General features: G+C 46.9%; 1 protein-coding gene across 1 annotated transcript; it reads left to right on the forward strand.

Annotated features, from left to right (window-relative positions):
• The first annotated feature begins 870 nt into the window (after positions 1-870).
• Positions 871-5942, forward strand: LOC146190895 (damage-control phosphatase 1-like). Its single transcript, XM_084599856.1, has 2 exons — positions 871-1619; positions 4973-5942. Exons 1-2 carry the CDS (start codon positions 994-996, stop codon positions 5751-5753), a joined length of 1407 nt encoding a protein of 468 aa, XP_084455982.1. The 5' UTR covers positions 871-993; the 3' UTR covers positions 5754-5942.
• The last annotated feature ends 8890 nt before the right edge of the window (positions 5943-14832 follow it).

Consider the following 14832-nt stretch of genomic DNA (forward strand, 5'->3'; position numbering starts at 1 on the left):
ACGCTGGTTGTGTTCGACAAGGGGTGCCCGATATGCCGTGTGCAGCAGTAATGCTCAGCCTTTCGCATTTCTCCAGTGCAGATCCAGCAGTGCTCTTGGAATTTTTTGCTAGTAGTTTAATAGTGAGTATGTTCAGTTCGGTCGGGATAGAATCACAAAGAAACGCGAGTTAATTGACGCGGAAAATCCAAAGAACAATTTGCACGCGAGGAGGAGGAGGTAAACTTTATTAAAGAGGTCGTAGGCGCGGGGTGGGTTGACGTTCCCGTCCCCGCGGTGGGCTCCTCTTCTAGGCCGGACGCCAGGTCGCGGCCACCTGGCGTTCGGCCCGCTCCGTGACTCGGAGTTGAACCTCCGGGTCGGAGCTGAGCAGCGCGGCCTTCCACTGAGATTGGGTAGAGAGCTGCAGACTCTGTGATGGCTTGTCTTGATTACATGAGTATAGGATGTGTGGTGTGTCTGCCTTTTGATGTCCACAAAGAGAACAGACAGGGCTGAACTGCTCTGGGAACCATATGGAGTACATGTACGGATTAAAGAAAGTGTCTGGTTGAAGCTGCCGCCAGGTGACTTGTTGTGTTTTACTTAGAGATCTATGTGGTTCTGGGAAGATTTGTCTTTCTTTCTTGAAGTGGGTAGTACTTTCTTTGTAGATTGTCATCCGCTCCTTGGCCGACCTGAGCTCAGGGCAGCGCACCTCCCGGTTAACTACGAATCCTCGCGAATCACAAGAAACCGCCACCATTTGAACGCGTGTGAGTTCGGAGAGATAGGAGGAGGAGGGAAACGTTGCTACTTTTAGTTCATTGAACAGTTTTATCCCAATGGTGGCGCCACAGCTCGCGAGCGCGTGGCGTGGGCAGGCGGGCTCGAGTATGGCTCCGACCTTGGTTCTGTCGGCGGAGCGGACAAGGAACGGATAGAGCGCGACTGTTGAGGGCAGGTCACCGTTTGGCCAGGTTCAGGCGATCTACACGACACGAACGAAAGTGCATGGATGCCAAGATGGGCTCGTCGTCCGAAAGTGCTCCCGCAGGGGAGCGAAACGCGGCGCTCGATGGCTCCAAGCGAGCGAAATTCCAAGCGGGGGAGTTGCCGCCTCCGCTCAGCGCCAAGGATCCGAAGGGCTTCGCATACAAGACAGTGCACGAGAGACTGGCCGTCATTCTGGCCAGAGCCATGGACGTAGTCTCCGGGGACGCGACAGAGATCGAGCGACAGAAGGGTCCCAATGCGCGCCGAGAGATCAAAACTGTAGTGGAACGCCTAACCAAACTTCGTGACGAGATTACTGCCAACAAGCCGCTTATTGCCCTCCAGGACGACTTTGAGGATGCCGCCGTGTGGAACTCAGTGCTCGTACAATACACGACCGAAAATAAGGGCTGCCCACCACGCTGGTACGACGCGCCCTGGCTGTATTTCGAAACTTACTTCTACCGACGCATCTTCGAAGCGTTTTACAGGACGGCAAAGCTGAAGGACTACGATCCGTTTAGCAAGTTCAAGGATGACGCACTCTGTGGCTGCATCAAAGCAGTGAACACACTATGCGAATTCGGACGTTCCAGCTCGAACCGGGATGCTGCGTCAGATGAGCTTAAACAAAGCGCATACCGGTGAGTTTCATTCTCTTGATTCTTTGCCGCTTCTTTTGTAAGTTCGGTTTGGTTTGTCGTTGCTTGTGCATTTCCCGATTTCTTTCCTGTGAATATGCAATCTTTCAGATCACTGTACCCCACGTTCTTTTTTTTTTTTTTTAATATCTGAACATGGTCTTTTTTATATGCATTGAAAGCTAAATGCCAACGCGATCTATGTGGATTTTACGACATGGATGATATACTGTTCTCAAGGACGCGGGATCGAATCCCGGCCTCGGCGGCCGCTTTTCGATGGAGGCGAAAAGCAAGGCGCCCGTGTGCTGTGCGATGTCAGTGCACGTTAAAGAACCTCAGGTGGTCTAAATTTCCGGAGTCCTCCACTACGGCGTATCTCATAGCCGAAGTTGCTTTGGGACGTTAAATCCCACAAACCAAACCAAACTTTTATGCTTATAGATGTTTGCCTGGCACAGCTGCTTCAGAAGACGATTATAAAACAAAAATTGGCGATCTAATTCGCGTTATATATATATATATATATATATATATATATCTGGAAAATTCGACCACCTGGGGTTCTTTAACGTGCACTGACATCGCAGAGCACACGGGCGCCTTGCTTTTCACCTCCATCGAAAAGCGGCCGTCGGGGCCGGGATTCGATCCCGCATCCTTGGGAGCAGTAGTCGAGCGCCGTAACCACTGCGCTTACACTTGTTAGAGGTGCATATGCCGTCGACTTCAATTCTTATTGCCAAACAGCCTCCAATTTGTCTAGAAGATGGATGCTAAATCGGGTGCGAAATGGTATGCACTACCTTGAACGCTGCTCAAAGAACAGTTGCGTTACATTTATAGTGCGTAGCACTTATAGTAGCCACAATAACAGACTTCGCTGATGTCTGTCCGAAGCCGCTCACTCTCTCTTTCTGTGAACTTGAAGTGGAGAAACAGAAGCTGGCGACGCGCGTCATCCGGCTTAGCAATGAGGAGGCACGCTTCTACACTGCCCACACAACTGTGACACGCGCCGCTCACTCACTGGATGCATCTGTGACCGCTCCGCCTCCTCCTTGGGGGGAGGTAGTGAAAGGTGGCTGTGGTCCGACGGGGCTGGGACTGGTAGGTCAACTCCGCTTGCGGCGGGGGCTAGCCTGCCACCGAATGGTTATCTGTTGTTGGCCGTCATTTCACCCGCCACCGCTTAGGTGACGACGGCAGTTGCGGTACGCGTTTTTCTCTCCATCTTCTTTTTCTTTCTTGTTTACTTTTTTCTATTCTGTCCGCACGAGGCAGCGGTGGTGGCTCAGCTACAGAGCCAGTAGCAGGCCCGTGCATTTTCTTTTCATTCTTTCTACAGCCACAACAACCTCTTTCTTGGGGAAAAGCCCGTGAGGCGAGCGTAAAATTTTAAATTGGTTTATAGGAAAGATGCAATCTGTCACAATTCTCCGCGGACACTTAAACCACACCGTAATGGGGAAATAGGAAGGGGGAGTGAAAGCGCAAAGAAAGAAGTTCTGTAGTGAAAGGCTGCCCAGTCGAACCCGAATACCGGAAGCTGCGTTTTTTCGATCGTGGCCACACGGAGAGGCGTCCGTGTGCTATGCCTCAGGTGTTCGAAATTACTCCGTAACCCTCCCTACGGCACCACTTTCTCCGCTTTCACATCTTCTTGCCTCCTTTCCCAGCTAAGACAAGCGCCATCCGGGCTTCTGGCCACCAGGTTGTATTAGGAAACGAGGCCGCTGATGCTGCCGCCGAACCCTTACACCCCGGGCCCCTCATCCTAGCTTTCCTGACTCAGAGGCCCATCAACCACTTCTGCTGTTCTGAGAAATCTCAAACCATTACTGCAACAACCACTGCCTCTATCCAGCTCATTAAGGCGGAGCAGCGAACTCTGCGGCGCCTACAGACAAGCACTGTTCTCTGCCGTGTTTTCGACTTTGATCCCAGCAAACGATGGGCGTTGACCGCACTGTGGAGAGATTTTGGGTTATCTATCACATGGTGGGGGCATGTGCTCAGAATTAATCCCCACCTTCCCTACCTCAGAGGCATGGGAGATCTCCCTCAGCTGTTCCACACTGGAGGCCCAATGGGCTGTTCAGCGGGCGCGAGACGGGGCGTCGTAGTGCGGTGTCCCGGACTAATAACGATGACCACGTAGCGAGGTCTTCAGACCCAGAAACTCTCTTTTCAACATGAAGAAAGCTTTCCGCCATTCAGACAAAACTCTCTCCAAACGCCAGATCAAAGCATGGCGTAAACTTCAAACTAATACCTATTAAAATCCCCAATTATGTTGACTATATTCGGAAGGACTTTATTTAGACAAATGCAAAAATTGTGATGCCAAAGCCGATCTAAATCATACGATCTGGAAATTCCCACAGTCCCTACCAGCAAGTCACTTCATTCGCGACTCTGATCACTGGGAGGCTCTATTGCTCAGCCCCGACCCGGTAGCACAGATAAAGATCATCCAGTTGGCTGAAAACAGCCGCCGCTGCACCAAGGATAGCGGCCGGCGGGGGGCAGCCGTTCAGGTCGCTGGTCTGTATCCGCTGGGAATAGTTCCCCACCACCACCCTCCCTAACGCCGCGGTTTAGGTGTGCACAGAGAAATGTGAAAGGTATCGCGCTTTTCCTTTTTTAGTAAACCAATTTACAATCTATAATTTTACGTACTCTTTTACGTTTTAGCTGAAGTGGAGGAGCGGCCACAGATGCACCCAATGAGGGAGCGGAAGCGTGTCACAGTTACGGATGCCACGGCCCAGATCGCAACACTGCTTTTGTTCATCTGCACTGAAATGAAAAAAAAAAAATAAATGAAAATAAGCTGTGTTCGTTTACGTGCTATAAAATGTAAAAATAAAATAAAATAAAAATTATACACAAAGAGTACAATCATATACATTATGACATTTCACATCAAAGCAAAACGAAGCATAGCAAATTGTAGATTGGAGAGAAGTATAGAAGCGCTAAGCAGCGCTGTGCATCTAATTCGGATTTGATTAACTACGCAAATCAACTGTACTTTTGTGTGAAAACACTTGCGTATTTTCGTTTCTTAGGCCTGGGTTGCATCGGCATCGCCTTTTGGACAGAACAGCTGTATACGCTTCGCGTAAAAACAGTGACCTCACCTATAAGTACTAATGGCTTCCTATTTTGCTATAACATTATGCGCTGGAGTCAAAAATTAGAGAAGTGAATCAATAATAACCACGGACATATAATATCCGTCTTGCTATGGTTACGACCGCATTGTATTCTCTTTCACTGAGTAAAAAATCTATGCAACTAAAAAGTATCTGGTACTAGGTACCTCAGGTAACATCTATAGTTTCATCCAGGTTGATTCACTCGTCGCTTTGGGGCAACAGGTGCGACCTGTCGCTGACCTGCGGCGCCGACGCATCAGGCCAGGCCGGTTCGCTCCTGAAAACTGATGTGCTGCGACCCTGTATCATCTCCGATCACACTGACCAGCTGTGGGAGCACCTGATAAAGCTTCGTCAGCAGAATCTCGGCGGCAAGCCAACGCGACTGCACTGCGTTATGGACAACTCTGGCTACGAGTTGGCCGCGGACTTGACCCTTTTCGACTTCTTACATTCTACCGGCTTCGTGGCCGCCGTGACGGTGCACGTCAAGGCGGTGCCCTGGTACGTGTCCGACGTTATGCGTCGCGACATATCATGGACTCTGCTCAAAATGCGCGAGTGCGACCACGAGGCAACGCGGGCGCTGGCCGAGCGGTGCCAGCGTCGAATCGACGATTGCACCTGGTCCGTGTTGGACGATATATTTTGGACGCAGCCGTTCGACTATGCTCAAATGGCGACGAGGAGGCCCGAACTCTACAAGGTGCTGCAGTCGGCGGACCTGGTTCTGTTCAAGGGAGACGTCAACTACAGGAAGCTAGTGGGCGACCTCGAATGGGACCCATCGGTTCCATTCCAGCAGGCGCTGAGGGGCTTCGAGCCGACATTTCTGTGCGCCCTGCGCACTATAAAGTCGAACACTGTGGCGGGCGTCGACAGGTCAGTCGTCCGCGAGGTGGCGAAGCGGTCAGCAGACTGGATGATTACTGGCAAGTACGCGGTGTTGCAGTGCGCGGGAGTGGCAGTATAGTTTCCACATGATGGGCAATAATCATACAAAAGGTAGCTTTGCGTCACTTTATGTATTTCTCATGCAGCACTCACTTACTGAGCACGTGCTAAGCCTTATACTTTTCGTGCATTTCGAGGCGTATTTAGGGCACGTTTTCTCAGTGTAGCTTTGAGGTGGTTTCCTCTCTTTTCTTTTTCCTGAACTATATGGTGCTAGAATAGAATTACAAATTAGGACTTGAATTACGTTTTTGTAGTCTTTCTCTAAAAAACATAAATATGTGTTAAATTAAAAAAATAAAACTAGCTGATATGTTTTTCTCTCTTCCTTTTCTGTGTTTAATTTTGTGCACGCTTGTGATTATATGGTGAATTTGCATGTGTTATTCCTTCCTGCTATGGAAACATATATAGGGCGGAATCATGCAATGATCACTTAGAAAAACTCACAAACCTGCAGTAAACTATCTCCGCTCCTATCAATCAATATGACCTTCGGTCAGATTTAACCAATAAGAAATGATTAATTGCCAGGTTGTGAGGTTTTTGTGATGTGGCAATTGCGTAATTCGGGCCCCGATCTGCATTATTTGGAAATATATGAATGCTGCCTATATTGGCTGTCATTAAAGTTATCCTTGCATCTCTATACTGATAAAGCTTGAAAAAAAATTTCGACGATTAGGTTACTTCCTAATGCGAAATATGAGCGCAGCTCATAAGCTGTTTCAGATTTTCGATCAAGTGAGGCAAAGAATTCGAGCAAGACATGTATTTACAATTACAGACTTTTTATTTTTCACATTTATTCCATAAAACTAGTTCCTCTTCCACGAGTGACAGATGCTGGGCCTTTCCTTTCCTGTAAACCATTTAACTTGCTCTAATTTAGTATCAATGGAGGCGAAACGAAGAGGCGTCCTTGCGCTGTGCGATGTCAGTGCACGTTAAAGGTCCCCTGGTGGTCGAAATTACTACGGAGCCCTCCAATACGACACCCCTTTCACACCCATCTTCCTCTTTATCTTCACGGCGCTGTTAAGGTGTCCACAGAACAGGTGTGACAGACATTCTTCCTTTCCTTTTCTCTGAACCAATTATTATTTTATTGGCTATAATATAATTACCTAAATAAACCACATAAACCATTTTGTCACTTGTGCACCTTTCCTTGACGCGCTATCCAATGATACCATTCTTTTTCCGATATACCAACTAGTTCCTCTTTTACAGTAAAACACGTTGTTGGGCTAGTTGGTGCATTGCATGAAGAAAGACTAACCAGCCAAACAACACGCACACAGGAAAAAACAGATGCAGAAAAAAAGAGGCTGGTAGCAACTCACATGGATCGTAAAAAACTCGCAACAACAACGCAGCAGATAACCAGGATGCTCAGCCGCATTTGCAACAAGCACCACGGCATAAAAGAAAGGGACGCAATTCGCCTTGTACAAGCTTTTGTTGTCTCACGAATAATGTACGGGACTGCCTACCTCCACCTTACCTCGCAAGAAATCGCAAAGTTAGAGTCACTAATACGGGCGGTCTATAAAACGGCACTGGGTCTGCCGAAGACCACATCAACATCGCGCCTCATGTCTCTCGGCATCCACAACACACTCCAAGAAGTTTGGGGGGCGCAACGACTGTTACAGCTCAACCGCCTGGCCATATCAATCGAACAGACCAAACCCTTCTAAACAAGGTACACCTCAAAGTACCCTACACAGTGGACCAAAGGACGGAACTTCCTCTATCAATCCGCAAGAACATCCATGTTCATCAAATACCCAAAAACATGCATCCGACATTTAACGCGGAGCGAAGAAACGCCAGAGCCGAAAGCCTTCGCAAGAAATGGGATAGCCACCCGGACACGCTCTACGTGGATGCAGCAGGTACATTCCAAGGGCGGATGACCATCGCGATAACGAATTCCGCGAGGGCAAAGTAATCAACTGAGCATCAGTCCGCACGTCCTTCCCCGCTCACGCAGAGGAGGCAGCCATTGCACTAGCGCTAGCTACCAACGCAAACGCTATTGTACTCACAGACTCCCACAATTCGTGCAGGAATATTACCAGCAGACTAATCCATCAATCATGTCTGGCACTATTAACAAAACATCCTAACCGGACCTCAATCATATGGTTTCCGGGACACACGGAACACACGAGAGGGAATGACGCCGCCCACCAGCACGCCCGAACTCTCTTACACCGGGACCCCCCCCCCCCCCCCCCCCCTAGCCGACGAGGAAAAAGAGCATATTACACGCCCATAATCACCTTTGCTGAACTCTTGCAGGCCTACAGACAGGCCAGGCAAACATACCCCACACCTCACAAAACTCTAGACAAGGTGGAAGAACACACCCTTCGGCGGCTACAGACACTCTCGTTACACCATTTAAACTCCACCAATGGTACCCCTCACTTTACACACCAGAGTGCCCACACTGTGGAGAAATAGCTGCGACTTTTCACATGGTGTGGGCATGCCAATTAAATCCCTTTATCGATAAACTTCCTAATCCCAATTTGCAGCAGTGGGAGGTCATTTTGTACAGCGAGGACCCCGACCAACAACAACGATTGGTTCGCAGGGCCCACGCTGCGGCGCAGGCCACTGGGCTGCCGGAATAGGCGGACCACCCACAACTCCGAGACTTCTCATGGACTCAATAAAGTTTACAATCAATCAGTCAATCAATCAATCCAATCAATCAATCAATCACATGGATCGCTCGCATGCTGGAGGATAGTTTTAATAATCAAATTAACTTAAAAGGCAGGCTTCCTGTGCTCTGTTGTGTCTGCAGTAGCAGATACCTTGTTACAAAAATGAAAGGGAAGAAAAGCTCCACAGCTAAGCCTCGATAAGGGAGACCACAAGTGGTCCTTATACGCACCGTGTCGTCCACAGGCTAAAAAAGATGGCTGCCAGGTATGATGTGCCTGTCATCTTTGCCCCGAGAAATCTGAACGGTTTTTGCGCACGCATCGGGCGAAAAAGAAGCCCCAGTGCGAAAAGAGGCATGGACAACTCTTTGTGGAATGTGCGGTCGGTGTGGTGTATGAAGTTCCACTGACCTGCGGCAAGGACTATTGTCACCACCCATTAATAATTAGAGGGATTATTAACGATGCGTCCTTAACGGTGCGCACACTCCCAGACACCCTTAGAGTGAGTGGGGGTAGCTGTTCCGGTCGCAAAGGAGATGCCCTCGACTTGCGTGGCAAGCTCAGCCGGAATTCAACTACCTTGTAGTGACAGAAGGGGGTGGCCGTTTGGTGCCCAGCTGTCGCCGGTTCAAACCAGAGTAAGGATCGGAGTCAGAAGTAACAAACAAAACACAATTTATGCACAGCAAGAGACGATACAAAGGAATACACAAGAACACTTGAAATGCACAGACGGGAGGTTCACAGGAAAACAAACGCTAAGCATGCGACCATAGCTATTCAATAACACAGAGGCTTTACAATACAAAACAAACACGAGAGAGTCACATAAACACCCAATTGTTCGCCGGGCACTGTTGCAGTCCGACGCCTCAAGAGTTACGATGTGGCCGCCATACAAGACGAGCGTCGCTCAATTGCAGGTCCGTGGGCTTGCCAGCAGCGGGTGGTCCCCGGGAGTCCAGCCGATGCACTGGCGAACAGGCCGCAACCACTGACTGACTGACTGACTGACTGACTGACTGACTGACTGACTGACTGACTGACTGACTGACTGACTGACTGACTGACTGACTGACTGACTGACTGACTGACTGACTGACTGACTGACTGACTGACTGACTGACTGACTGACTGACTGACTGACTGACTGACTGACTGACTGACTGACTGACTGACTGACTGACTGACTGACTGACTGACTGACTGACTGACTGACTGACTGACTGACTGACTGACTGACTGACTGACTGACTGACTGACTGACTGACTGACTGACTGACTGACTGACTGACTGACTGACTGACTGACTGACTGACTGACTGACTGACTGACTGACTGACTGACTGACTGACTGACTGACTGACTGACTGACTGACTGACTGACTGACTGACTGACTGACTGACTGACTGACTGACTGACTGACTGACTGACTGACTGACTGACTGACTGACTGACTGACTGACTGACTGACTGACTGACTGACTGACTGACTGACTGACTGACTGACTGACTGACTGACTGACTGACTGACTGACTGACTGACTGACTGACTGACTGACTGACTGACTGACTGACTGACTGACTGACTGACTGACTGACTGACTGACTGACTGACTGACTGACTGACTGACTGACTGACTGACTGACTGACTGACTGACTGACTGACTGACTGACTGACTGACTGACTGACTGACTGACTGACTGACTGACTGACTGACTGACTGACTGACTGACTGACTGACTGACTGACTGACTGACTGACTGACTGACTGACTGACTGACTGACTGACTGACTGACTGACTGACTGACTACACAAGCGGCGCGGTCTCTTTAAATAGGGCGCGCCGCGTCTGTCTGTTAACCCGCGCCAAAGCTAGCGCGCACACACACTTAGTTTCGCTGGTTGGAGCGCTCCCTTCTCCTCCCGTCGAGCCGCGCGTCGTCATTGGCTAGGTCCCATAGAAGGTTCTCAATTTTTCTGGCATATTCCAGGTTAATGAGTCCGCGTGATCGCCGGGTGATGAGAAAGACGCGTACAAAGCTACGCGCTCTCTCGCGCGGGGAAGGAGTCTTTTCTCGAGCTTTCCATGCGACGCCGCGCGGGCCTCGCGCCGTGCCGGCTTAATAAAAATGTGCGCCGATTTCGTGACAACTATACAGGGTGTTTCATCTAAGATTTTACCTATTTTTTAAAAATAGAAAATTAAGTTTTATTGTCGATTCTTCTTTTAGCTGTTGTATTAAGAGTAGAGAAAAATCAGGAACCATAAAGGATACTAATTAGCTTATTAATTAACTAAGATTACCTAATTAACTTTTTATTTATACCAGCTAAGAGCTGCTTTCAAATTGCAACAGTGAGCTACCGGTGTGAGAACGCCAAATAGTATTTTAAACGACAAGAAACGCGCATTTCTTAAGGACTGCAGCGCTGGCAATTCTGGCCGCTTTCGACGCACGAAAACGAATCCTAACAGTCGAGGCGCGCACTTATGCACGCCCATGAGTGACGCAGCCGTGACGTCGCCGAGAGAAACCAGCGGTCTGGAGGCGGCCGCTGCCGCCCCCGAAATACGCGCCTGGAGCAGCGTCATGGTCTGGTAGGATCTTGAGATATCACCAACGCATTGCGGGCGAAGCTTGTCATGGTGCGGGCGTAGCGCTGATGGTATGGGCAAATCAGTCCTCCCTCTTGGCTACAAGCTTTGGGTCCCAGAGGGTGAAATAAAAATAAAAGCAGTACATGCACAGATATCGCACCACTGGATGTGATGACGCAGCGCCAGACGAGTATTTCACGAGCGGCAGCAGCCGCCTTCAGACGGCTTGATTCGCCCGGCGACGTCACGACTGCGTCACTCGTGGGCGCATACAATTCCGCGCTTCGTCTGCTAGGTTTCGTTTTCGTGCGTCGAAAGTGGCCAGAATTGCCAGTGCTGCAGTCCTTAAGAAATGCACGTTTCTTGTCGTTTAAAATACTATTTGGCATTCTCACACCGGTAGCTCACTGTTGCAATTTAAAAGTAGCTTTTAGCTGGTATAAAGAAAAAGTTAATTAGTTAATCTTAGTTAATTTTTAAGCTAATTAGTGCCCTTTAAGGCTCCTGATTTTTCTCTACTCTTAATACAACAGCTAAAAAAAGAATCGACAATAAAACTTAATTTTCCTATTTTAAAAAAATAGGTAAAATCTTAGATGAAACACCCTGTATAGGCCAAACGGGTTGTTGTATTAATGACAGAGCACTGGAACACTCAAAATCGGTACAGAATGGAATCGGGTCTAATTTGCCCCTTCATTGTAAAGAGTGCAGATGTGAGCCTGAGGTTAAGCGCTGAGGTTAAGCGCAATTGCGCTTAACCTGAGCGTTTGTCCGGTTCCTTTGTCCGTGTACAACTAAGCAGCGCAGCATTTATGATTAGGACATCTAATTGAATGATTTTTAAAAGAGGATGAAAAAGGTTATGAATAACATGCATGTAGCCTCTTGATTTGCTGAATGCATATCTCTGCTAGTAAGTTCAGAGGAGGTATAGTGAGATTGAGAATTAATATGCCAAAAATAATGGTTGGACAGGATACACGAAGCAACCTTAATTAAAGCACCACAAGATTGGGCAGCAAGATCTCTGCAGCAGCCAATGAGGCAGAAAGTGCTAGGAGACCTGCCTGATACAAGTGTGAAAGTATAGACTCAGGCCAAAATTATAGAGAGTATAAGAATTTCTGCTCATTTTGTAGGCAACTTTCGGGTCTTGGGCAGCAGAAATATGTACAATGCATGCTGTTAATTCTGCTGGCTTTATACATCGCGAAAAAATTCATTTTGTGCCTTAACTTCTTGCAGAAAACTGATATCTTGGACTGTTAACTATACTGTTCATTCGGAGAGAGAAGAAAGTCGCTGTTATAGTGTGGCTTCTGCTTACATTCTACCGATCCTTCATAGAGGTAACCATATTCCTGACTCAATACCATTTTTCTCGCAGTTCATCAAGGACTTCCAGAAGTTAGTGAAGGTTGAGGCAGGTGTCCTCGGCGCAAAAAATAGATGAAGTGGCTGACCTAGCTCGAAAAAAGGCCATGAAATGCCGCAAAGAGGACCTGTGCTTGCTTCTAGAGGTTGGCAATATGGAGCCAACGCGACTGCGAACGTGTCGTAAGTACTTGTCACTATGCATAAAATAGGATGTGGGAAGGAGTAATTTTTAGCTAATTTGATTGCAAAAGTTTACAAGATATCTGTGGCAACTGAGGGAGATGGGGCTTAATACTATTACAACGTAAAGGCTTCAAATGTAAGAGGTCCAGTAATAGCAATGTTTTATTTATTGACAAAACGTTGAAAGATGACTCTAATGGTCCGAAGAGGGTTGACAAAAGATTTTTCACCTGGAACTTTCGAGCATCATCTCAGGTGCCTTGTTTACACGGCTCTAGGACTAAATAATATGGCTTTGGTACTTGTGTTTTTATTTTCAGTAAAGTACAGGAATGTCTGTGTGAAAAATTTACTAAGTTGTAATTGTTGACCATTAATGCAGTTTTCACTAAGTTCTGGGGTTGAAATGTTTTTTTCTTCTAATTATTGCGTAGATCGCAGTTCAAATTTTATGGAAACATGGTTTCAGTTAGTATTTATTATTTTGTTATAGCTGCGATTATCATTTCTGTTTTTGAGTAATTTTAAGGATACTTAGAAATGGCCGAAACATCTGGAGTATTGTTGGTGCTTGTTGAACAACTCCAATATATATATATATATATATATATATATATATATATATATATATATATATATATATATATATATATATATATATATTTACCACCACAAACTTTGAAAGAAAAAGTGCATGAAAAAGGCATTTCAAAGAATCCAGCTTTGGTCATCTGAAAAGGCATTGTCTACGTTTTGTTGGGCAGGCAGAACTTCAGGAAAATCAAAGAAACTTGTTTCACATCACAAATTCTATCGCCATCTTAGCACAAATTCAGCCTCTCTAGACATTTCTCAGTTGTGTAGTTCATATTATTCCTAGATAAAGAATGTTGCTCGCTAGTACTACATTTATTAAATGGTAATATTGCTTTTGCTATATCGTTACTATGAAACTGCAACACTGGGCTTGCTATAGCCGTCTTCAAACTGCAAAGGAAGCACTACGACACTTACAGTTGAACCTCTGTGGTGCATTGGTCAGTGGCAATGTGATTTTAGTTGCCTAAGTATGCTTGATCGTACAAGAATGCTTGCAGTGAAATTCAAGGTGATGGGAACTTAATGTGCTGGGCCCAAAGGAGCAATGGACAGATATAGTGGTCAATGCGGTAGCCTTTTTTAATACAAATAATTGCCGGACTTTAATATTACGTATGAAGTAAGTTGGTAACTGTTTCCCTTTTCAGACCTGTTGACAGTGGCGATGCTAAATATTTTGGCGCACAATGTACGAGAGCCTGAATCATAAAGTTCATTTTCGTCGAGTCGGAAAATGTAAGTTAATTCGCCAATTAAATATTGCAGGTGGCAGTTACGATCGTGAAGTTTTGGGATAATGTGATATTTCCTTTTTAAGGAGGTTCGGTTTGTCAAATGCAGGATGAAGAGGTTCCGCAGACACCTTGTGTTCGGTACCGGGGGCCCAACCTGCACTACGCCGATAGCTTTCAGCTCAACTTCGATCAAATGCTCCTTTTCAGCGTGTCGAATGCGGAAGAAGCGCTTTGTTAGCTGATGTCGGCCGGCATACTTTCTTATTTGACGTCAGATATCCACCGAAAGCATGCAACACCTTCGTCGCAGCCGAATGGCTACTATTCGGCCTGAAGTTGACATCTCCGCGCGTGCCATGCATGAAACTTTAATAAGGCAGAAAGCCTAATGAAGTCAGGGTTGAGAGCATGTGCACTCACTAGGACCGCATGCGAAGATGGTTTGAATTCTTTTAAATTCAATGAAGTGTGAATCTTATTTCCTTTACACACAGGCATCATTCTTTCTTGGCTGAATATAAATTTAATAGATTAGATTCAATAGTACTGTTCAGGGCATCTGATTATAAATACCTTGGTGTTTACTTTTCCAGCAATATTTCGTGGAACAAGCACGTCACACTAACTAACCATGGTTGACTGCGGCAGTACAGCAGCAGCACCGATACAGCCCAGTCGTGAATAAAGCGGGCACATAAAAGGTGTATAGATGCTTCACACCTTTATTGTAAAGGTGTTTTGGAAAGAGTACACCCATTCAAAAAGGTGTTTTGGAAAGAATACACCCATACAAAGGTTTGGTAACACCTTTTTCCTAAGGTGTTTATTAACACCCGTAAAAGGTGTCAGCCCTGGGACAAGGGTTTTACACCCTTAAAGGCATAAAATGTTTTAGAGCGGACACTCAT

This window comes from Amblyomma maculatum, chromosome 4 (assembly GCF_055883805.1).
Source record: "Amblyomma maculatum isolate TAMU_Amacu chromosome 4, ASM5588380v1, whole genome shotgun sequence".
NCBI classification, from domain to species: domain Eukaryota; kingdom Metazoa; phylum Arthropoda; class Arachnida; order Ixodida; family Ixodidae; genus Amblyomma; species Amblyomma maculatum.

Bases quoted from the DNA above. Each gene is read 5' to 3' on its own strand.
- LOC146190895 (XM_084599856.1), top strand. From the start codon at position 994: ATGGATGCCAAGATGGGCTCGTCGTCCGAAAGTGCTCCCGCAGGGGAG. The intron at 1,620-4,972 runs GTGAGTTTCATT...AGTTTCATCCAG, and splicing joins CTTAAACAAAGCGCATACCG to GTTGATTCACTCGTCGCTTT.